This window comes from Mytilus californianus, unplaced genomic scaffold, assembly GCF_021869535.1.
Source record: "Mytilus californianus isolate M0D057914Y unplaced genomic scaffold, xbMytCali1.0.p SCAF_5, whole genome shotgun sequence".
Classification (NCBI taxonomy): domain Eukaryota; kingdom Metazoa; phylum Mollusca; class Bivalvia; order Mytilida; family Mytilidae; genus Mytilus; species Mytilus californianus.
Window position 1 is genome coordinate 7,301,048 of NW_026262701.1, and position 26,112 is coordinate 7,327,159.

General features: G+C 34.0%; 1 protein-coding gene across 1 annotated transcript in view; it reads left to right on the forward strand.

Annotated features, from left to right (window-relative positions):
- Positions 1-661: 661 nt before the first annotated feature.
- Positions 662-26,112, forward strand: part of LOC127701803 (uncharacterized) — a 30,522-nt gene continuing 5,071 nt past the window's right edge. The window contains exons 1-5 of the mRNA XM_052205768.1: positions 662-773; positions 5,996-6,098; positions 8,176-8,692; positions 9,317-9,629; positions 16,904-17,008. Of these exons, the coding sequence (XP_052061728.1) occupies positions 708-773; positions 5,996-6,098; positions 8,176-8,692; positions 9,317-9,629; positions 16,904-17,008 (1,104 nt within the window). The 5' untranslated portion in view covers positions 662-707. The remainder of the gene's footprint in view (positions 774-5,995; positions 6,099-8,175; positions 8,693-9,316; positions 9,630-16,903; positions 17,009-26,112) is intronic.

Sequence of the window (26,112 nt, forward strand, 5' to 3'; positions counted from 1 at the left end):
TACCCATTTTCAATACGTTATTGCTTTCAATTCAGGTGACTGATTATTTCAATATCAAGTTGGTTCAATTCCAGAAGAAGTCAATGTCGATAGGTTAAAAGACTGTAGTTGGCTGCCAGAATTGAGACATCGATAAAGTTGTCTAAAACTCTTTTTTTACTAGATCATATTTTCACATTTATATTTATATAGGCGACAAGCACGGAACGGATTGTTAGTTTTTTAAACTTCCGGAAACCATTACTTCTACTTTCGCTTTATATATAATGTCATAACAAGATAATGTAAACATGGCAAAACGGTCATCGAAGCAGGAGCAGGCAATTGGAATTACAATGGATAGTGATGAAACTCGGGTAATGTAGTACATAATGTTTGAAAATAACTCGAATAATATTTCTTAAACATAGCTTTATGTTATATTTTTTTATAAATTAGAAATGAAAAAAATTTAGATTTAGTCACACTTTTCAATCAATATGCCGTATCAATTTAAACATTGACATATCTTCTTACTTCAAGAAAAAATAAGCCAGAATTGAGACATCGATAAAGTTGTCTAAAACTCTTTTTTTACTAGATCATATTTTCACATTTATATTTATATAGGCGACAAGCACGGAACGGATTGTTAGTTTTTTTAACTTCCGGAAACCATTACTTCTACTTTCGCTTTATATATAATGTCATAACAAGATAATGTAAACATGGCAAAACGGTCATCGAAGCAGGAGCAGGCAATTGGAATTACAATGGATAGTGATGAAACTCGGGTAATGTAGTACATAATGTTTGAAAATAACTCGAATAATATTTCTTAAACATAGCTTTATGTTATATTTTTTTATAAATTAGAAATGAAAAAAATTTAGATTTAGTCACACTTTTCAATCAGTATGCCGTATCAATTTAAACATTGACATATCTTCTTACTTCAAGAAAAAATAAAAGTCAAACTTTTAATATACCTCTAAAGGTTTGGCAAACACAACCACGTTTTTACTACAAAGCTTATTTTCTGAGTCATGACATATTACATGTTATTCGCCGATTAGCCTACTTGGTTGAACATTGCATATTTGTGTTGCTTGATTGCTGTCTCAGTTAGGATTGAACATTTAACCGTCCTTAGGTGGCAGGGTTTCATCAATGACACATGATGTACAATGGATATACTTGTGGTCTAATTTTAACATTTCTTTTGTCTTTTCTTTTTCGGGTGGCATTTTTATTAATTTTTCATCCATCTCTCCATTCTCCAATTAGAAATCAAATATATCCAAAGTTTTATTTATTTTTGTTGTATGGCTTACAAATGCATATTTCTACTTTGGGAGTGTCACTACATTTGAGAAAAGAAAAGAAACGAGAGCCATCTATAGTTTTAATTTTCAATTTAATATGGACCGTATTTGATACAATTGATGGATTGTTGGTTTCGTTTAAAGTCGGACTATACGCCGTCATTTTCATACCTGTCAGAATTTTCTTCAAGTAAAAGTCTACCTAGTGTCAAAAAGTAGCATGTAAGAAAAAAAGAAATTTACAGCAAATGGCAAAGCAGAATACTAATGAACACGGGTCAATCATCATGTCTGAACAGGGTTTAAGCTAGGATTTTGAGGGCTTTAGTCACTTTTGCACGAGATGAAATTCAGAATGAATCCGGATTCATTTACGGATTGGTTCGTGTTTAAAAAAAAGGCAGGAAATTATAATTTTTTTATTTCAATTTGCTTAGTAAGAACTATATTTGTCTCTCTCATTTATTTTGGCACTAAATTTATTTCGTATTTTACGTTTTAATGTCTATAGGAATACTTTCACGCATGCGCAGTATATCGTAAAAGAAGCACGTACTGTTGACTCGTTGATGATGATGGAATTTTTTAACGTGAAAACATTTCTGAACGTTTTGAAACGTTTTTAATCGAAATTGAACGTTTTATATCAAAAATGACGAAAATACGATCATCTGACGAAACTACGACAAACGAACTGCAAATTATGAAGGTTTTAGATATATATTGAAATTAAAAAGCGAACTGTCCAGGGGAAAACAATTTTGTTCAAACGACGAAACTACGCCAAACCAACTGCAAATTGTGGTCGTTGGCCTTGAGAAATATTGAAATTAAAATGCAGACTGACTAACTTTACTGGGGAAAATAATTAACCGGATTAGTGACCCATCCGATGGCGATAAGCGGATTAGCTGTAATCACAACTTTATAACACCTGTTGTGAATGCTAATTAGCTGAGGGTTATAAACTTGTCAGAAACATGTAGACAGGTAAAATTATGTCTAGGTTAGTCTATAAAAAGGTATATACTATGAAATTTAGAGCGAGGGGCTTGCCCCGAGCTCTTAATTTCATAGTATATACCTTTTCATAGACTATCCAATTTAGCACATATTTACAACTCGAGTAATCTTTTAATTGGTCTATTGATAGTTTATTTTGGCTGACTACTTGTATCACAGGTGTTTGTAAAACGGAGCTCATTAACGAAGTTTTGTAAATCTACTCACTAGTATCATTGTAAAATATGTTATTCCAAAAGGCCCTTGACTCCAGAATGAAAAGATGGTAGCTGCTGGTGTAAGTATGTATATTGATATAAAGCGGTGTTTTACTATACATGTTCTTCTTACATGGTAAGATGACCAAATAAATTGACCAAAAGCAGGCAATAATTAAATTGCAGTGGAAGCTTTACATGTTTTGAAAACATTTTTTTAATTTCACAGTAAAACTAAAGCTATAATAAATTTGAAACATATAGATAGTTTGTCCCCATAGATATAGTCTAGCAGATAGGCATTAAAAAGCAACTACCAATAGATCACAGATTATAGGTTTTGTGTTTTTTTGTTTCTTTGTTTTATTATTTCAAAGTAAAAACTAAAAGATTTATCAGAATATGTTTATATATATATATATATAATTGGCACATTATCTTCAGACATAATCACAGTTTTTCAATTCATGACATCGTCCTGAACATGCATGAAATATTTGCCACTGGAAATTAAGCAACCGATAATCAATAAATCAATCAATTCATGACGAAATAGATCACCTTCCTTAAGAAAGTTTAAAAAATTATCACCAAGTTGCTTTAATTTCCCCTTCACAAGGTTTCATAGTACACACTTTTTGTGTACAAAGTAATTGCATGGATGATACATTATCATAATTTTAAGATATCGTTGTACTCTAATCAAGGTATAAATAACCATATGTATAACCCTTTATTTAAATGAAAGAAATTTGCAACTGTCAAAAACATTTTTTAGATCCAAAGATTTTAATAGGAGGATATTTAAAAATCAACGTGAAAACTAATTACAAACTATTTAATTTAATTTGGAACACAGCATTTTATTTCAAAATAGCCAGTGGCAATTTTTGTTTTAAATATCTTGATTACGATACAATGAAATCTTACCCTTGTGGTCATTCATGCTTAGTTACTTAGTACACGGGAAAAGTATGTACTATGAAAATTAGAAGGCAAATATAAGCAATTTGATTGGACGAGAAGTTGTAAGTATGTGCTAAAGCATTTTCATGCGAAAATATTTTTACACTTTCCAAATTTAAGTGACGAAACTGATTTGAAATACTTCCGTCATTTTGAAAACAGTTTCGTAAATAACGAAAGTGACGAGCGCTAGCAAAATCAACGACTCAATGAAAATTAAAATAAATCCGCTATAACCATCACGTCTAATATTGCTTACATAATCTTTGATGGATGAAACGATTGGTGTTTAGTGGCCAGTGGCAAATATTTTAGGTATTCAAGGACGTTAACATGAATTTGACGTGAATATGAACTTTGCTTTTTACCTTTCCGGGCACGCTGATTTTTAACGTGCTAGTTCAAGATAAAGTCCACAAGAAGACATGTTAATCTACCGTACAGATCAACCAGTAATTTTGAGCCGATTAGCATTTGCCCTTACTCCTAAATGTAGCGGAGAAGCAGCAAATATCAATGTTCAAGTCTTTGCTTTTAACCGGCCTGGGACCGAAACCTTCGATCTCCTGCGTTCTGGAAGTGAGTAATGAAACTCAATTGCGATATGTTTAAATGGCTTTTCAAGATCTCTATACAAATGAAAAGTTTGACTTAGTTTATAATCTAGACCTTCGAGAAAGTCAATTGTCTTTTTTTGATAAATCCTCTAAAGAAAGGCAAGTATACAACAGTTCAACAAGAGTGCACACACTGAAATGTCTCGCCTTCTTTACTAACCATTGATTTTATGTTGATAGTCCTAAATATAAAGCTTTACTACAAGTAACACATAAACTTAACATGATCCAAGAAAATGAGGTCAAGGTCAGATAAACCAAACGAGAAATACATGTACACCTTACAATCATTCAATAAACCAAACATAGTTGACCTATTGCTTATAGTTTCTAAGAAACAGTCTTAACCAAGAAACCTAAATATTGACCAATGAACCATGAAAATGAGGTCAAGGTCAGATGATACCTGCCAGACAGACATATACACCTTACAATCCTTCCATACAACAAATATAGTTGATCTATTGCTTATAGTTGAAGAAAAACAGACCAAAACACAAAAACTAAACACTGAGAAATGAACCGTGGAAATGAGGTCAAGGTCAAATAAAACCTGCGAGACTGACATGTACATCATAAAATATTTCCATACACCAAATATAGTTGACCTATTGCATATAGTATTAGAAAAAAAGACCAAAACTCAAAAACTTACTTTGACCACTGAACCATGAAAATGAGGTCAAGGTCAGATGACACCTACCAGTTGGACATGTACACCTTACAATCATTCCATATACCAAATATAGTAGCCCTACTGCTTATAGTATCTGATATATGGACTTGACCACGAAAACTTAACCTTGTTCACTGATCCATGAAATGAGGTCGAGGACAAATGAAAATTGTCTGACGGGCATGAGGACCTTGCAAGGTACGCACATACTAAATATAGTTGACCTATTGCATATATAGTATTAGAAAAAAAGACCAAAACTCAAAAACTTAACTTTGACCACTGAACCATGAAAATGAGGTCAAGGTCAGATGACACCTACCAGTTGGACATGTACACCTTTCAATCATTCCATATACCAAATATAGTAGACCTACTGCTTATAGTATCTGATATATGGACTTGACCACGAAAACTTAACCTTGTTCACTGATCCATGAAATGAGGTCGAGGTCAAATGAAAATTGTCTGACGGGCATGAGGACCTTGCAAGGTACGCACATACTAAATATAGTTATCCTATTACTCATAATAAGAAAGAAATTAACATTACAAAAAATGTTGACTTTTTTTTCAAGTAGTCACTGAACCATGAAAATGAGGTCAAGGACAATGGACATATGACAGACGGAAACTTCGTAACATAAGGCATCTTTATACAAAGTATGAAGCATCCAGGTCTTCTAGCTTCTAAAATATAAAGCTTTTAAGAAGTTAGCTAACGCCGCCGCCGCCGCCGTAGCCGCCGCCGCCGTAGCCGCCGCCGCCGCCGCCGCCGGATCACTATCCCTATGTCGAGCTTTCTGCGACAAAAGTCGCAGGCTCGACAAAAAACAACATGTGTGCAAGTCAGCAATAAAATTGTCATCTAAGGTGGTATGGATCATAGACAAAACTTGCATTTTACCCTTTGTTCTTTTATTTTATCAACGGATCGTCGGACATGTTTTAAACTACATACCCCAATGATGATTGTGGCCAGGTTGGGTTTCAATTAGCCGCTGGCAAGAACATCCAGGGAAGGAGATTTTTCTAAAACTTAACGGACGATGTATGACGAACGCCAATTGATGAGACTAGATCACTTGACCGTTCTAGTCATGTGAGCATAAAATACCTATTGCGAAGAAATCTTTATATTTCCCCTTCCCTGTGGAGACCATCACTACGAAGTCATAAAGGAAAATGATTGTGTATGTTATTTGCTTGTAGAGTTCTATTCCTCGGGTTTTGCGATATGCTTTGATAAACAAAGACTTGTACTCAAAGAAAGGAAAAGATTTACCAGATGATTTTGTAAAATACTTTATTCCAGGTAAGTTGAGACAATTTATTCGTATTTTATTATTTCAAAGTCAATAGTAGTTTGCTATGAACAATACGATGTGTGTCAGTAATGGACCAGGAATTGCTTAACCTTACAGAGCACCAGAGTTCAAAGGATTTTTATACGACCGCAAAAAATTTTTGCGGTCGTATATTGGTATGACGTTGGCGTCGTCGTCGTCGTTGTCGTCGTCTCGTCCGGCGTCGTCCGAAGACACATTGGTTTTCGCACTCTAACTTTAGTTTAAGTGAATGGATCTCTTTGAAATTTTACCATAAGGTTAAATACCACAAAAGGAAGGTTGGGATTGATTTTGGGGGTTATGGTACCAACAGTTAAGGAATTAGGGGCCAAAAGGGGCCAAAAATAAGCATTTTCTAGTTTCCAGACAATAACTGTGGAACGGTGTATGGATCTCTCTGAAATTGTACTACAAGTTTCCATAGCACAAAGGGATGGTTAGGATTTGCTTTGGGGGGTTATGGCTCAAACCGTTTAGGAATTAGGGAAAAAAAGGGGGAAAACAAGGTTGTCCTGGTTAATGGACAAATACTTTAGTACAAAACATAATTTAAAGCAGTATAAGGGAGATAAATCAAATACATCATTGAAATTACCTCCTTTACACTGCTTTTAAATTATGTATAAAGTAATGGTTAATGAACAATTAAGATAATTTAAAACAGTGTAAGGGAGGTAATCCAAATACAACGTTTTGGTTACTTCCCTTACACTGCTTTTAAATTATGTTTAAAGAAATGCATACTTATAAAGGAAGACCAATTGGTTCATATTGAGGTCAAAAGGGTCCAAAATTAAACTTCGTTTGATTTCATCAAAAATTGAATTATTGGGGTTCTTTGATATGCCAAATCTAACCGTGTATTTAGATTTTTAATTTTGGGTCCTGTTTTTTAAATTGGTGTACATTAAGGTCCAAAGGGTCCAAAATTAAACTTTGTTTGATTTTAACAAAAATTGAATTCTTGGGGTTCTTTGATATGCTGAATCTAAACATGTGTTTTGTTTTTTGATTATGGGCCCAGTTTTCAAGTTGGTCCAAGTTGGGGTCCAAAATTAAACTTTGTTCGATTTCAACAAAAATTGAATATATAGGGTTCTTTGATATGCTGAATCTAAACATGTATTAGATTTTAGATTTTTGGCCCAGTTTTCAAGTTGGTCCAAATTGGGGTCCAAAATTAAAATTTGTTTGATTTCAACAAAAATTGAATATATGGGGTTCTTTGATATGCTGAATCTAACTATGTATTTAGATTTTTTATTTGTGGGCCCCGCTATCAAATTGGTTCATATTGAGGTCAAAAGGGTCCAAAATTAAACTTTGTTTGATTTCATCAAAAATTTAATTTTTGGGGTTCTTTGATATGTCAAATCTAACCGTGTTTTTAAATTCTTAATTTTGGGTCCCGTTTTTTAAATTGGTCTACATTAAGGTCCAAAGGGTCCAAAATTAAACTATAGTTTGATTTTAACAAAAATTGAATTCTTGGGGTTCTTTGATATACTGAATCTAAACATGTGTTTAGATTTTTGATTATGGGCCCAGTTTTCAAGTTGGTCCAAGTTGGGGTCCAAAATTAAACTTTTTTTGATTTCAACAAAAATTGAATATATGGGGTTCTTTGATATGCTGAATCTAACCATGTATTTTGATTTTGGACATTAAACCATAATAGGTAAGTTAAAAAAATTCAAGATCTTAGACCACATTTTTTCTGTGTCAGAAACCTATGCTGTGTCAAATATTTAATCACAATCCAAATTCAGAGCTGTATCAAGCTTGAATGTTGTGTCCATACTTGCCCCAACTGTTCAGGGTTCGACCTCTGCGGTCGTATCAAGCTGCGCCCAGCGAAGCATTTTATTTATATTGTCGTTCTTTGACTATGGTTTTTGTTTGCCCTGTCAATTTCTTATCATTTTTCAAAATCGTCAATCTTTCAGTTTTGAGTTTTCGAGAGTACGTATTTTTTTTTTATTTAATTGCATGTAATATATTGCAGTTGATTCTACTATAGATTTCTCATTTCATCATTTTCAGAATCTGAATGGTTTCAAAAGAAGAAACGAGATAAAGCGAATGACTGGATGCAATGTCAAAAAGAATCCGGACAAACGTTTATACAGTGGCAACGTTCTGGTTGCTCTTTACCATTCGGTAGACGTACATCAATATACCTCCTTCCGTTAGCATTCATTGAAGATCCAATACCCAAAGAAATTCTTGATCCTCTCAGAGCATTTGCAGAAGTTTTCTTTCAAATCCCAGTGAAAATAATGGGCTCAAAAAAGCTAAATAAAGAAGTTCCGAACAGGATAAATGAATATTCAAATACATACCAAGTGGATGCTGGGAAAGTTTTAGAGATAATGAAACCATTGGTGCCCGGTGATGCATTCTGCGTTGCTGGCATTACAATGTGTGATTTATATCCGAGAGAATCATGGAATTTTGTCTTCGGACTAGCCAACTTGGCTGGAAACTGCGGAGTATATTCTTTGGCTCGTTATCTAAGTAACTTTGGTAAGACACAGACGACAGTTTATGAGCCAGCAAGGTAGGCATTTCATATATATCATTATATTGGTTATGCGAGAAAAGTTTTCCTCGGAAGAAACTTTTTAGTTTTCAAAAAAAATCTATTTTTGACACTGGGAATCGATTTAAGATTATTCTAACAATACATGTACATGTATATAATTTTTTTCGTTGAAATCCTAACACAAAAAATACGTTCACCAAAATTTGTGATTTTTTTAAACCACAATTTCCTCAAAATGTTCATAATAATATAAAGTGGCCTTCCTGTCATAGGTATAAACACATGAAAATCGGATGTGACAATCTTGACTTATGGTACGCTATAGTCTAAGTGACAGACCTTTGCTATAGGGGTTTATTATGGCGGAATTATACCATCAATGTGTAAATTTCAATATTTTTGTAAAAGATGTGGAATTTGTAAATCTTAAAATATGAAAACCGAAAATTTCTGAAATTTGCTGTAAATGCGTGTTATATATATCATAAGAAGTAGTCAAAACCTTAGAACGATTGGTAGACTTTCAAAGAAGATATATACCGGTTTGAACCTTTATCAAATGGAAAATACATGTAGGGGTTGAGTTTCTATTGGTATGCACTCATTATATCATTACTATATTTTGGTATTCTGTTTCAGTGAAGAAGGTGGAAAATCAACAATTTTTAAGAGAGCATGTAAAACAATGTGTCATGAGATTGGTCACATGTTTGGAATAAAACATTGTATATACTATGAGTGTTTGATGAATGGATCAAACAATTTAGAAGAATCTGATGGACGACCTCTATTCCTCTGTCCTGTTTGTTTAAGGAAGCTCCAATTTTCGTGCAAGTTTGATATTGAGGAAAGATATAGACAGATGATTCCAGTTTTGGAGTGTTTCGGTCTTACAGATGATGCAAATTGGCTGAAGACAAGACTCACAAGACTAGAATCACTGAAGAAAGACTAATTTGTATAATCATAGATGTATAAACCCATAGCTATGGACATCTATAGTGTACTATTTGATGATGAGCTTTATTGTGATCCTGATATAATTTATGAAATGTAAATATGTATACTTCGGTTTTTCTTGGACGGTAATTTCTCATATTTGATTAATAACAAATTAAAACGTATATCCAAATTAAAAAAAGTTAAAAATACACAATTAAGAATGCATGGACTCGATAATATGTATCAGCATTTCGTGTATATTTTTGTCTAGACGTCATCTTATTAACCATCGAGATGACTTCCGAAGACTGCCGACGGTCATATAACCCGACGTAACTATAAATACAAATATAAATACATAGCGACCACGTGCAATTGAATTTTTCTAGGTTTGTTTGATTTCATATTGTAGGTTAAACAGTGTGTTAATCATTGTTTTTACCTGTACAAGAACGATTTTTTGTGGATCAAATCAGTCAACCAAATGGTTCATCCTTGTTTGACTTTCAATGTTGACTATCTTTTCCGTTTAATAGATTAATACATGCGTAACCCATCTCCAGCTAAGGGGTTTAATTGAAGGTCACATGCAAATGAATAATGCATCAACGATGTTTCTTAGCTTATTTTGACAAAATGAATTATTATTTCACTATTCCACTTTCATTTTCTATATCTCGTAGCTAATGACCCTTTAAGGTGTGATTAATCAAAATCAAATGTTTATATGGTATGGAACTACTAGTCTTCTAATTATGTTTATAAAATGACACACTCACATCTATAATTACCTTCCGACACTTTCCCCAATTTATTTTCGACACTTTTTCAAAAAGTGTATAACCTTGTTACAACATGGTCATTGATATCATTTTTGAATTTTAAATGAAATAAGGATACAAGTCGAAAATGATGGAAAAATTTAATTAAAAAATTCTTAAAAGACAAAAAAACAAGAGTGCACACGCTGCAATGTCTTCCTACTATACTGGCCATTGATTTTATGTTGATAGTCCTACATATAAAGTTTTACATATTAACATTTATGATCCCAGAAAATGAGGTCAAGGCCAGATAAACCAAGCCAGAAATACATGTACACCTAAATACAATCATTCCATACACAGAATATAGATGACCTATTACTTATAGTATAAAAGAAACAGACCAAACCATGGAAATTCTATATTGACCAATGAACCATGAAAATGAAGTCAGGTCAGACGAACCCTGCCAGACAGACATGTACACCTTAAAATCATTCCATGCATCAAAAGTAGTTGACCTATTGCTTATAGTATCTAACAATAAATTGCTTCGCCGAGCGCAGCTGGATACGACAGCAGAGGTCCAACCCTGAACAGTTGGGGCAAAAATGGACACAATATTCGCGCTTGATACAGGTCTGAATTTGGATTGTAATTAAATATTTGACACATAATAGTTTACTGACACAGAATAACTGAAGTCAAAGAACTTAGAATTGGTTATATGATTTGAATTTATATTCAATTTTTTGCTTTTGTGCAATACACTATGCTGTTGCGAATTGACCCCCACCCCCTTTAAAAAAAAAAAAAATATTTGAAGAAATTTTCTTTTCAATTTTTGAAATCTGAAATGAGAAAAAATTGTCCCCCCCCTCACAATTTCTTTTTTACCCCCCCCCCCCCCAATTTTTTTTTACCCCACCCCCCTTTTCCAAAAAAAAAAATTCTTTCCCTCAAGATATGGTCATAATCTCAATTCAAATTTCCAATGGAGTTTGCAACCATAATTACCTATTGAAATACATCATAAAAATCTTAAAATAGAAAATGACATACTTATTCATGGCTAAAATTAATATATTAAATATTCCTTAATCAGCATTTTTAAATAGTAACTTCTAAAAATAAATTGACAGCTAATCACCTCAAGACAATACAACATTTCTTTATACATAATTCAAAAGCAGTGTAAGGAAGGTAATCCAAACTTAACATAGTACTTTTTTTAATTGTCCATTAACCACGAAACCCCTGTTTTTCCCCTTTTTGCCCCCAATTCCTAAACGGTTTGAGCCATAACCCTCCAAAGCCAATCCTTACCATCCCTTTGTGGTATGGAAACTTGTGGTATAATTTCAGAGAGATCCATATACCGTTCCATAAGTTATTGTCTGGAAACTAGAAAAATGCTTAATTGGGCCCCTTTTTGGCCCCTCATTCCTAAACTGTTAGGACTATAACCCCCAAAATCAATCCCAACCTTCCATTGTGGTTATAAACCTTGTACTTAAATTTCATAGATTTCTATTTACATTTACTATAGTTATTGTCCGGAAACCAAATGATTTCGGACGACGCTGACGACGACGACGCCGACGACGACGACGCCGACGACGACGATGTGACACCAATATACGACCGCAAAAGTTAACCAGGAAAACTGAACATTGACCAATGAACCATGAAAATGAGGTGAAGGTCAGATAATACCTGCCAGACAGACATAAACACCTTACAATCATTCCATACACCAAATATAGTTGACCTATTGCTTAAAGTTTAAGAAAAACAGAACAAAACACAAAAACTAAATATATAAGCAACGGACCATGAAAATGAGGTCAAGGTCAAATAAAACCTGCCAGACTGACATCTACATCGTAAAATATTTCCATACACCTAATATAGTTGACCTTTTGCATACAGTATTAGAAAAACAGACCAAAACACAAAAACTTAACATTGAGCAATGAACTGTAAAAATGAGGTCAAGGTCAAATAAAACCTGCCAGACTGACATGTACATCGTAAAATATTATCATACACCAAATATAGTTGACCTACTGCATACAGTATAAGAAAAACAGACCAAAAACACAAAAACTTAACATTGAGCAATGAACTGTGAAAATGAGGTCAAGGTCAAATAAAACCTGCCAGACTGACATGTACATCGTAAAATATTTCCGTACACCAAATATAGTAAACCTACTGCACACAGTAATAGAAAAACAGACAAAAACACAAAAACTAAACTATAACCACTGAACCATGAAAATGAGGTCAAGGTCAGATGACACCTGCCATTTGGACATGTACACCTTACAATCATTACATACACCAAATATAGTAGACCTATTGCGTATAGTATCTGAGATATCGACTTGACCACGAAAACTTAACCTTGTTCACTGATCCATGAAATGAGGTCGAGGTCAAGTGAAAACTGTCCATCAGGCATGAGGACCTTGCAAGGTACGCACGTACCAAATATAATTATCATATTAATATTAATAAGAGAGACATTAACATTTCAAAAATTCTTAACTTTTTTTTCAAGTAGTCACTGAAACAATAAAAATGAGGTCAAGGACAATGGACATATGACAGACGGAAATTTCATATCATAAGGCATCTATATACAAAGTATGAAGCATCCAGGTCTTCTACCTTCTAAAATATTAAGCTTTTAAGAATTTAGTTAACGCCGCCACCGCCGCCGCTGGATCACTATCCCTAAGTCGAGCTTTCTGCGACAAAAGTCGCAGGCTCGACAAAAAATGAATAGAAAAAGGGGGTTCATGCCCCAGGCACCTGTGAATGCAGCAGTCAAAAATTTCCACTGACTCGTAAAAGTATTTCTTTACAACTGCATGGGACCAATAGATGTTTTAATACCAATTAACTAACACAGCAAATCAGAAAACTGAAATTCCAACATTGTATCGCTGAAGCAAGAAATAGTCGGACCTGACAGATGCTAGTGCAACAGTTTATCATACATAATTGGACAATCGTAATTATACACAGAAAATCAGAATAGTATATCATTTACAACCTAATCAGAAGAACATAGCATTTAAACATTATAAAAATCCAGTCACTGAATCATGACTGAAAAGACAGAACCTCAAGTACATGGATATGTTTACACATGCATACCATACGTCAATGGTATATCAGAAACATTTCATAAACACTCCAAACCAGAAAACTTATTAAGACTTTAAATTCACTGCAGCATGACATCTGACCAGGTTCTCATATGTATACCGCAAGCAGTTTGGGTGATGTTGCAAATGTGATGACGCATGTATATGGGTCTTATCAAAATCTAAGCATTATGTGTTCATGAATACGACGCCAGGATATTAATAATAGTGTACCCAATGTTTCGCCTTTGCCATATTAGGCGCAGCCGAGACAAAATAATTGCTGAAGTCTGGACTACCAAATTATTAATTTGTTTAATCTACATGTATCACTATCTCACATATTTTTAAATCTCGATTATTATTTGCACTCAAAGGGAAATCTACTTCACAAATAAGGAGGAGGAAGATTTTTTTTCCCGGATTGATCATTTATTTTCATCTGTTGCTACGCATGCTTATTTTTTTTCGCGGTAGTTTATTTCAACTTTTGAACATATTTGATTCCGGCATTTTGTCATTGTTCGTGTTGCAGAATATTCATTTTCATCCTGTCTGGTGGAAAGTTTTTTAATTTTCATTTCTTACCAGGCCAACTTATTTATTTTCAAAATCCTCCTCTCCACCCCAACCCCGAATTACAAATGGTCGTCCCCTAACTGAAAATGTTCATTAAGATTCGAATGATCTCCCTTGAAACTTTTTCTCTTTATATTTCTTTGGTTACAAAATATAAGGCAAATGGATATACATACTTTGTCTAAAAGCAAGTTAGCCCAACAATGTTAACCTGTAAATTTGGCAATTGCGTTCTCCCCTCAGACGTATTTAAATCCCTGTGACTGTGATATCGTGGCAACATCGCATACACTGTCCAGCGTCCAAGACCACTTCTATCCCCTGCGCTGGAGACCGTGCAGGCGATGTTATCACGATGTCATAGGAGTAGGGGTTCGAATCCCGCTGAGGGAAAAACGAAAACATCTGAAACATATTTAGATGTGTATATATATAAACAATGACATACAATCTGGATTAGTTAACTGATTTTTGGTGATTAACGAAACTTTCACCACTCTTGTCTATATTGTGGCGGCCAGTTTTTTATTGGTTGAGGAAGCCGGAGTGACCGGAGATAATATAATCGGGAGTTTTCCGGCCCTATAGTAATTCAAAGATGAAATACCAATAATTTAAACTTTATTAGCAAGGTGACTGGTCCGAACAGTACCAGACCTAAGACCTAAACTCACTTCAAAATAACATAAAAAAAAACATATATAACAAGAGGCTCTCAAGAGCCTGAATCGCTCACCTGCAATTTTTTGCTTAAATCTTTCATCAACGATTATTTCTGCTTTTTAGTATAATTATTAATGAGTGGCTTAAAAATTCCATTGAGATGTTCTTTGTATCTGTCATATTTTCCCCAAAAGCAAAGAAATACATTTTACCCATAGTGGCTATGTTTCTTGACGTACAAGAAAATAAAATACAAAATTTATACTAGATACTCTAAAACTCATTCAGCCCAAGTTTGGCTGAAATTGATTCAAGTTTCAAAGGAGAAGATTTTTTAAAGTTAGAAAACATGATAAACAAATTGTGTAAAATTGTCCTCAAAGGGCAATAGTCCTTAAGGGGTCAATTGACAATTTTGGTCATATAAACTTATTTGTAGATCTTACTTTGCTGAACATATTTGCTGGTTACAATTTATCTTTATCATTAATACTATTCAAGATAATAACCAAAAACTGCAAAATTTCCTTACAATTACCAATTTAGTGGCAGCAACCCAACAATGGGTTATTAGATTCATCTGAAAATTTCAGGGCTGATAGAACTTCACCTAATAAACACTTTTACCCCTGTCAGATTTGTTCTAGCTCCTTTAGTTTTTTAGATATAAGCCAAAAAATGCATTTTATCCCTATGTTCTAATTTTATCCATGGCGGCCATGTTTTTTGACGAAACAGAAAATAAAACACAAACTTTATTCTAGATACCCTAAGGATCATTCAGCTTAAGTTTGGTTGGAATTGATTCAGTGGTTTCAGAGGAGAAGATTTTTTAAAGTTTGAAAACATGATAAACAAATTGTGTAAAATTGTCCTTAAGGGCAATAACTCTTTAAGGGGTCAATTGACAATTTTGGTCATATAAAACTTATTTGTAGATTTTACTTTGCTGAACCTTATTGCTGTTTACAGTTTATCTTTATCATTAATACTTTCCAAGATAATAACCAAAAACTGCAAAATTTCCTTAAAATTACCAATTTAGTGGCAGCAACCCAACAATGAGTTATTAGATTTATCTGAAAATTTCAGGGCTGATAGAACTTTACCTTATGAACACTTTTACCCCATGTCAGATTTGTTGGTTTTTGAGATATAAGCCAAAATCTGCATTTTACCCCATGTTCTATTTTTAGCCATGGCTGCCATGTTTTTTGACGAAACAGAAAATAAAACACAAACTTTATTCTAGATACCCTAAGGACCATTCAGCTTAAGTTTGGTTGGAATTGGTTCAGTGGTTTCAGAGAAGATGTTTGAAATAGTTTACACCAGACGGACGACGGACGACGACGACGACGACAGACGACGACGGACGCAAAGTGATGGCTAAAGCTCACCGTTCCTTTGGAACGGTGAGCTAAAAATCAGTATCTTTATATAGAAAAGAATTAAGTGTCCAACGGATCAACTTGTCATCGTCAATGTGATTTCCATTACGACAAACATATATTTAACAATAGAATTAATTAAACACATAGAAAGGTAAAAGGTGATATAAACGGATTAACAAATTGTCACTATAGCACTTAAATATATTGTCTGAATTTGCTTTATTTCTAATTCACATTTGTCAAAATCTTCCGGGTTATAATAACTTCCTTCCGCAGGAAAACTGGCACACCTAGTACATGAAGTACTTTGATTGAATTGTGGGAAGGAAAAGTGGCCAAATGCCAGACTTGTCATGTAATTTATAAGGCCTACGAGAGAAGCGCGTTTTGTCAGCATAGGTCTCATCGTGTCCACTCTGATCAAAATAGTTGAAAGTCAAATCAACATTTCAAACCAAAATTCCGACAAGTTTTACCAAAATTGACAAAAACAGTCTATGTCTGTGTAAAAAACACATTACTTTATTACTTAAATTTACGTCCTTGTCCAAATAATCCAAACAAGCGTATGAAAAGTCTACTTTATTCATGCTAGGCTCAGTACACACATGTCATACTGATTATTTCCTCTATCATAAAGACAAGCACGGTGTGTAAATACTAGTTTTGTTATAAGCGGATATCGCTTCTTTCATTTTCGTTTAGTTGTCATAACAAAAATGTAAACGATCGAACGTATTTTTAGACTTTAAAATGGCAAAGGCAAAAGTTTGTTCAGAACATAACCACTTTGAGGCAATTGGACTCACTTTACATAAGGGAATGGCAAGGGTAAACTTGTAAAAACGTAAAATGTTTACTGCTAACAATTGTTATTTCTGAATCGTGAAACAATGCCGTGTTTTTTAGCAAATAAAAATAATTTGGCATTGTTTTGTTTTGACTGAAAAACAGATATGAGTGGTCTATACTTGGTCTTCATTTGGCCTTCGATGACAGTATTTCTTTTGCCATAATAAAGAAGAATGCACGTGTTGTCGTGCAGTGCTAGCATAAATTTTGTTTACATACGCAATCATTTGGATAACTGTTTCAAATACCTTTCCACTGTGTAGCATTAGATGGACATTGATGGTGAGTTTATCTTATCACAGTCTGAGAACAGAAATACCAGTATATGCACATTGAAATTGCTATAATTTTGATCACAGTCGTCATCGAAAAGTGGGTACACCTAGATTCAGTACTCAACCATGAAGGAAAAAACCTCACAAGCACAGAGAGGTCAGTATACGCCACAATACAACAGACACCATGGTATGTTTACTTTAACATATGTCTTGCACACCATGGCATAAAAAGGAGATGGAACCTACTAGTGCAACAAATACCCTACAATATAAAAAAGGAGATGTGGTAAGACTGCTATAATTCATGCCCTTTTAATATTATCCGGAGACATCGAATTAAACCCCGGTCCTACAAAAAAAACAACTGTGCGATCTGTAGGAAACTAGTGAGAAGAGGAAATACAGATATCATGTGCGATGAGTGCGACTTGGATTCATGCTAGATATGCATCTATAGACAACAAAAAATATAGCGAACTGCAAAATAGCAAAGACAAATGGTTCTGTACAAAGTGGGCAGCTCCATGTGGTATGCACATTAAGCATCCTGAACTCAGAGCCGCCAGCCACTGAATGCGACGAATGTAAGCTATGAATACACAACACCTGCGCCATAGTGAGTGAGATGAAAACAGTTATCCAGACTACGAATTGCACCTGAATATGGCCATCTTGTAATGACACCAACTTTTTCAGGCAACTTCATTCACAAGTGTAGCTTCAAGTATAGAAACAAGAAGCCAATACGAGGTACTATTCCACAATTATGGTCCATCAAACAAAGGAGCGTGCATGTACCGCTAAATTATATAGTCAGGAAGATGAACGGAATAGGAGGTAAAACACGGGAACTACAAGGGTACTTGTCGATAGAAAATCCAGAAAAAGTACCGATACAAGAAACAAAAACTGATAGCAGTATAAATCCAAAGAACTCATTCCAGACTTATTAGGATGTGACATATACCGCAACGACAGAACAGCAAAAGTTGGAGGCACTATGCTGCTTGTAAAAATCAAACATTGACTCAGCATAAATGAATAAGCTTCAAAATGGATCAGAATCAACCTGAAGCAAAATCACAATTAATGGAAAACCTCATTTCATAGGTAGCTGGTACAGGCCACCAGATGCACCAGCGCTAGCTGCTGATCACATAAATTTACTGAAAGAACAATTCAACCAGATAAAAGCACAGGGCATACGTAATTGTAATCCTCAAATACATCGTCTTGGGGATTTCAACTACCGTCAAATCAACTGGGAGACCAAAATGAACATAGATATCAACTCCGATCTTGCTGGTAGCTAGGGTCAGACATTGATAGATATATTGAACGAAGCAAGTGCTAATCAACTAGTACACTTCCCGACAAGAGATGAAAACACTCTAGACCTGCTCATAAAAACTTTGCTAGGCCAATCAACGTACACGCACCAGATAAATTCAGCGACCATGATATAGTATAGGGTACTCGGGTGAAGTTCCGATAAAACTAGTTCAAAGAGAACTTTTTCCAGTACTCAAAGGGAGATTACAACCAGATGAGAGAAGATGCAAAAATTTTCTGCAGATTGTTACTTCAACGGCCACCCAAACAATCGGATCAGTGGAGGCCAATTGGGAATTGATTTTAAAAAATCATTTCAAAAAAAACTAAGAATAGTGTATCAACTAAACTTGCGGGGAAAGAAATCATTACCCTGGAATAACACCAGCAAAAAAAAAACAATCAATAAAACGAAAGAACAGAGCCCATGCTAATTACAAGAGTCCAAGGCTAAATGAAAAAAGGAAAACCATCAGGAACACCATAAATGAAGAGGTCAAATCAGCCCATGACAACTATGTTAACAACATGATAGGAGATATCAGACAAGCTACTAAACCATTTTGGAAATGCATCAATAGCAGAAAGCAGAAAAATAAGGGATTTCACCACTACAAACCAAAAATAGAAAAATCGCCGAAACCAACAGCGAGAAAGCTGAAGCTTTAAATCAACAATTTACAAGCCTTTTTACAGAAAAAAAGTTTGTCTCTAAACCTTATACTAGATCATCATCTAGCAAAATGAGGAACATCAATGTAACCAACAAAGGAGTAAAAAAGATGCTAAAAATATAATGCCACCAAAGCAATTGGACCTGACGGCATCCATCCCCGTGTATTGAAGGAAATGTCAACAGAGATATCATATATCCTAACTGACTTCTTTTCAACAATCCCTCAGTTGTGGTACCATCTCTCATGAATGGCGAAAATCTACCCCCTCTTTAAAAAGAACGATACCCAAGTACTTATCGACCAGTATCACTAACCTGTATACTAGTAACATGTAAACTACTAGAACACATCATATGCTCAAACTTGATGCAACACTTTAAAGACCAAAATATACTCAACAATAGACAGCATGCTGCCAGAAAACATCATAGTTGTGAGACACAACTAGTGAGTGTAATACACGACTGGGCAACTTCCATAGACAACAGGAAACAGACTGACATCTATATACTTGAATTTCAAAAGGCATTTCAATTGATATTTTATAGTGTGTCTTGTTATGTTGTAATGTTGAACTACAGGGCATTTGTATGCACCTGTCCTAAGTCAGGAGCCTGTTGTTCAATGGTTTTTTATATAGATTAGACCGTTGGTTTTCCTGTTTGAATTGTCTTACACTAGTCATTTTCAAAAGAGCAAGATTATAAACCTGGATCAATGACAGCGATTCTGAAACAGCTCAATTCACCATCAAAGATACAAGAGAACACAGAGTAGGCTAATACTTCTGCACAAAGGACTAAACAATAAAGCCTGTATGTCTACAGAGCGAATACTATTAAGGACTGGAACTCAATGCCACTGGATATGTTTGACATGATAGAATCTTCAACAGACCGAGTCAGATCATTTGCAGATATTGTTAGGGAGGGGTGGGTATTTGGACCAATGGATATGGACGGATGCTCGGTGTAATAATGTCCATCGGGCGTGTCACCGTACCATATCAAGATCAAGATACCCCATTCGTAACTTAAGGGATCAGAAAACATGAAGTAGGTGTCTGAAAGATCTGAAAAGAACAAGACGATTCAACTCATCACTGTTTAGTTGGTGACCAAATATGAAGTCATTGTGTTCAATAGTATTGGAGAAATAATTGATGACAAATTTGTAAGTTCATTCAACATACTGAAAAAATCAAAGTATCATCAAACAGGAATACGGTATCTTACAGATCTGAAAAGTGCTCACACATTCCAACTTGTCATTGTCATTATTCTAACTAAAGTCGTTCTGTTATGTAGTTCCAGAGAAAAATGTGACTAAAAACCTGTTGAACGAACAGACTGACAATGTGATTGTAACATACTCTCATTCCTAGAGTGGGGTTATAATATAAAGTCATTCCTTTATACAGATGAGTAATATGTAACGAAGGTGATGGACTGACAAAAGGACAAGGTGATTGCAGTATAACACTCACTTTGTTTGTGGAGGTATTGATATTGTTCAGTATTACCAGAGACATGTAATACATTTAAGTCTCTGGTATTACCCTGAGACTACTATAACACTATTGTGTTATAGTAGTCTCAGTATTACCAAAGCAGGGATGAGGCAATTACATTGAAATGTTATTAATTAGATTAAACTTCAAAATTACACTACAAAAACCGTCAGTTAAAAAATAATTACACCATGTTTAGCAATGTAATTAATTAAATTACAATTTTTTTTTATCAAAATACATCTTAAAAACTATTTTATTAAATATGTTCATTTAAGTAATTTTCAGGATACTTGTATATGTGCCAATAGGTTATGCTTAGCTTGTGTATATATAAATAAAAAGATGTGGTATGAGCGCCAATGAGACAACTCTCCATCCAAGTCACAATGTATAATAAAATGCTTCGCTGGGGCGCAGCTTGATATGACCGCAGAGGTCGAACCCTGAACAGTTGGGGCAAGTATGGACACAACATTCAAGCTTGATACAGCTCTGAATTTGGATTGTTATTAAATATTTGACACAGCATAGGTTTCTGACACAGAAAGAATGTGGTCTAAGAACTTGAATTTTTTTAATTTACCTATTATGGTCCAATGTCCAAAATCAAAATACATGGTTAGATTCAGCATATCAAAGAACCCCATATATTCAATTTTTGTTAAAATCAAACAAAGTTTAATTTTGGACCCCAACTTGGACAAACTTGAAAACTGGGCCCATAATCAAAAATCTAAACACATGTTTAGATTCAGCATATCAAAGAACCCTAAGAATTCAATTTTTGTTAAAATCAAACTAAGTTTAATTTTGGACCCTTTGGACCTCAATGAAGACCAATTTAATAAACGGGACCCAAATTAAAAATCTAAAAACACGGTTAGATTTGGCTTATCAAAGAACCCCAATAATTCAATTTTTGATGAAATCAAACAAAGTTTAATTTTGGACCCTTTTGACCTCAATATGAACCAATTTGATAGCGGGGCCCACAAATAAAAAATCTAAATACATGGTTAGATTCAGCATATCAAAGAACCTCATATATTCAATTTTTGTTGAAATCAAACAAAGTTTAATTTTGGACCCCAATTTGGACCAACTTGAAAACTGGGCCCATAATCAAAAATCTAAATACATGTTTAGATTCAGCATATCAAAGAACCCCATATATTCAATTTTTGTTGAAATCAAACAAAGTTTAAAAACTGGACCCTATCTTGGACCAACTTGAAAACTGGGCCCATAATCAAAAATCTAAACACATGTTTAGATTCAGCATATCAAAGAACCCCAAGAATTCAATTTTTGTTAAAATCAAACTAAGTTTAATTTTGGACCCTTTGGACCTTAATGTAGACCAATTTAAAAAAACAGGACCCAAAATTAAAAATCTAAATACACGGTTAGATTTGGAACATCAAAGAACCCCAATAATTCAATTTTAGATGAAATCAAACAAAGTTAAATTTTGGACCCTTTTGACCTCAATATGAACCAATTTGATAACGGGGTCCACAAATAAAAAATCTAAATACATGGTTAGATTCAGCATATCAAAGAACCTCATATATTCAATTTTTGTTGAAATCAAACAAAGTTTAATTTTGGACCCTAATTTGGACCAACTTGAAAACTGGGCCAAAAATCAATAAAATGCTTCGCTGGGGCGCAGCTTGATACGACCGCAGAGGTCGAACCCTGAACAGTTGGGGCAAGTATGGACACAACATTCAAGCTTGATACAGCTCTGAATTTGGATTGTTATTAAATATTTGACACAGCATAGGTTTCTGACACAGAAAGAATGTGGTCTAAGAACTTGAATTTTTTTAATTTACCTATTATGGTCCAATGTCCGAAATCAAAATACATGGTTAGATTCAGCATATCAAAGAACACCATATATTCAATTTTTGTTAAAATCAAACAAAGTTTAATTTTGGACCCCAACTTGGACAAACTTGAAAACTGGGCCCATAATCAAAAATCTAAACACATGTTTAGATTCAGCATATCAAAGAACCCCAAGAATTCAATTTTTGCTAAAATCAAACTCAGTTTAATTTTGGACCCTTTGGACCTTAATGTAGACCAATTTAAAAAACGGGACTTAAAATTAAAAATCTAAATACACGGTTAGATTTGGAATATCAAAGAACCCCAATAATTCAATTTTTGATGAAATCAAACAAAGTTAAATTTTGGACCCTTTTGACCTCAATATGAACCAATTTGATAGCGGGGCCCACAAATAAAAATTCTAAATTCATGGTTAGATTCAGCATATCAAAGAACCCCATATATTCAATTTTTGTTGAAATCAAAAAAAGTTTAATTTTGGACCCCAACTTGGACCAACTTGAAAACTGGGCCCATAATCAAAAATCTAAATACATGTTTAGATTCAGCATATCAAAGAACCCCAAGAATTCAATTTTTGTTAAAATCAAACTAAGTTTAATTTTGGACCCTTTGGACCTCAATGAAGACCAATTTAAAAAACGGGACCCAAATTAAAAATCTAAAAACACGGTTAGATTTGGCATATCAAAGAACCCCAATAATTCAATTTTCGATGAAATCAAACAAAGTTTAATTTTGGACCCTTTTGACCTCAATATGAACCAATTTGATAGCGGGGCCTACAAATCAAAAATCTAAATACATGTTTAGATTCAGCATATCAAGGAACCTCATATATTCAATTTTTGCTAAAATCAAACAAAGTTTAATTTTGGACCCTTTGGACATTAATGTAGACCAATTTGAAAACTGGACCCAAAATTAAAAATCTAAATACACTGTTAGATTCGGCATAACAAATAAATAAATGTGATCAAAGATTTTACAAATCTAATGCGCCATACTGTGCAATTAAAGATTACTTCTTGAAATTTTTCAATATTTGAAATTTGAAAAAAAAATAATGTTTGAAGAATAATTCTTTTTAATTTCTGAAATCTGAAATGAGAAAAAATTGGCCCCCCACAATTTCTTTTTATCCCCCCCCCCCTTTTTCCCCCCAAAAAAATCTTTCCCTCAAGATATGGTCATAATCTCAATTCAAATTTCCAATGGAGTTGGCAACCATAATTACCCATTTAAATTTACCATAGTGCTAACTTAATCTATTTTATAATAGAATTAATAAAAATATAGTGTCAAATCTTTCATATGGATTTTTTTGTAAAAAAAAAAGATGAAAACATTTGCAGATATTTTTACTGGTCTTCCTTTATAAATATGCATTTCTTTAAACATAATTTAAAAGCAGAGTAAGGGAAGTAACCAAAACGTTGTATTTGGATTACCTCCCTTACACTGTTTTAGATTATCTTTATTGTTCATTAACCATTACTTTATACATAATTTAAAAGCAGTGTAAGGGAGATAATTTCAATGATGTATTTGATTTATCTCCCTTACACTGCTTTAAATTATGTTTTGTACTAAAGTATTTGTCCATTAACCAGGACAACCTTGTTTTTCCCCCTTTTTTGCCCCTAATTCCTAAACGGTTTGAGCCATAACCCCCCAAAGCAAATCCTAACCATCCCTTTGTGGTATGGAAACTTGTAGTATAATTTCAGAGAGATCCATACACCGTTCCACAGTTATTGTCTGGAAACTAGAAAATGCTCATTTTTGGCCCCTTTTTGGCCTCTAATTCCTTAACTGTTGGTACCATAACCCCCAAAATCAATCCCAACCTTCCTTTTGTGGTATTTAACCTTATGGTCAAATTTCAAAAAGATCCATTCACTTAAACTAAAGTTAGAGTGCGAAAACCAATATGTATTCGGACGACGACGACGACGCCAACGTCATACCAATATACGACCACAAAATTTTTTTGCGGTCGTATAAAAATCTAAATACACGTTTAGATTCAGCATATCAAAGAACCTCATATATTCAATTTTTGCTAAAATCGAACAAAGTTGAATTTTGGACCCTTTGGACCTTAATGTAGACCAATTTGAAAACTGGACCCAAAATTAAAAATCTAAATACACTGTTAGATTCGGCATAACAAATAAATAAATGTGATCAAAGATTTTACAAATCTAATGCGCCATACTGTGCAATTAAAGATTACTTCTTGAAATTTTTCAATATTTGAAATTTGAAAAAAAAATAATATTTGAAGAATAATTCTTTTTAATTTCTGAAATCTGAAATGAGAAAAAATTGACCCCCCACAATTTCTTTTTATCCCCCCCCCCCTTTTTCCCACCCCAAAAATTCTTTCCCTCAAGATATGGCCATAATCTCAATTCAAATTTCCAATGGAGTTGGCAACCATAATTACCCATTTAAATTTACCATAGTGCTAACTTAATCTATTTTATAATAGAATTAAAAATATAGTGTCAAATCTTTCATATGGATTTTTTTGTAAAAAAAAAAGATGCAACATTTGCAGATATTTTTACTGGTCTTCCTTTATAAATATGCATTTCTTTAAACATAATTTAAAAGCAGTGTAAGGGAAGTAACCAAAACGTTGTATTTGGATTACCTCCCTTACACTGTTTTAAATTATCTTTATTGTTCATTAACCATTACTTTATACATAATTTAAAAGCAGTGTAAGGGAGATAATTTCAATGATGTATTTGATTTATCTCCCTTACACTGCTTTAAATTATGTTTTGTACTAAAGTATTTGTCCATTAACCAGGACAACCTTGTTTTTCCCCCTTTTTTGCCCCTAATTCCTAAACGGTTTGAGCCATAACCCCCCAAAGCAAATCCTAACCATCCTTGGTGGTATGGAAACTTGTAGTATAATTTCAGAGAGATCCATACACCGTTCCACAGTTATTGTCTGGAAACTAGAAAATGCTTATTTTTGGCCCCTTTTTGGCCCCTAATTCCTTAACTGTTGGTACCATAACCCCCAAAATCAATCCCAACCTTCCTTTTGTGGTATTTAACCTTATGGTCAAATTTCAAAAAGATCCATTCACTTAAACTAAAGTTAGAGTGCGAAAACCAATGTGTATTCGGCCGACGACGCCGACGACGACGACGCCAACGTCATACCAATATACGACCACAAAATTTTTTGCGGTCGTATAAAAAGTAAACAATTATAGGTCAAAGTACTGCCTTCAACACAGAGCCTTGGCTCACACCAAACAGCAAGCTATAAAGGGCCCCAAAATGACTAATGTAAAACAATTCAAACAGGCAAACCAACGGTCTAATCTATATAAAAAACGAGAAACAAGAAACACTTATGAACCACACCAACAAACGACAACTACTGGACAA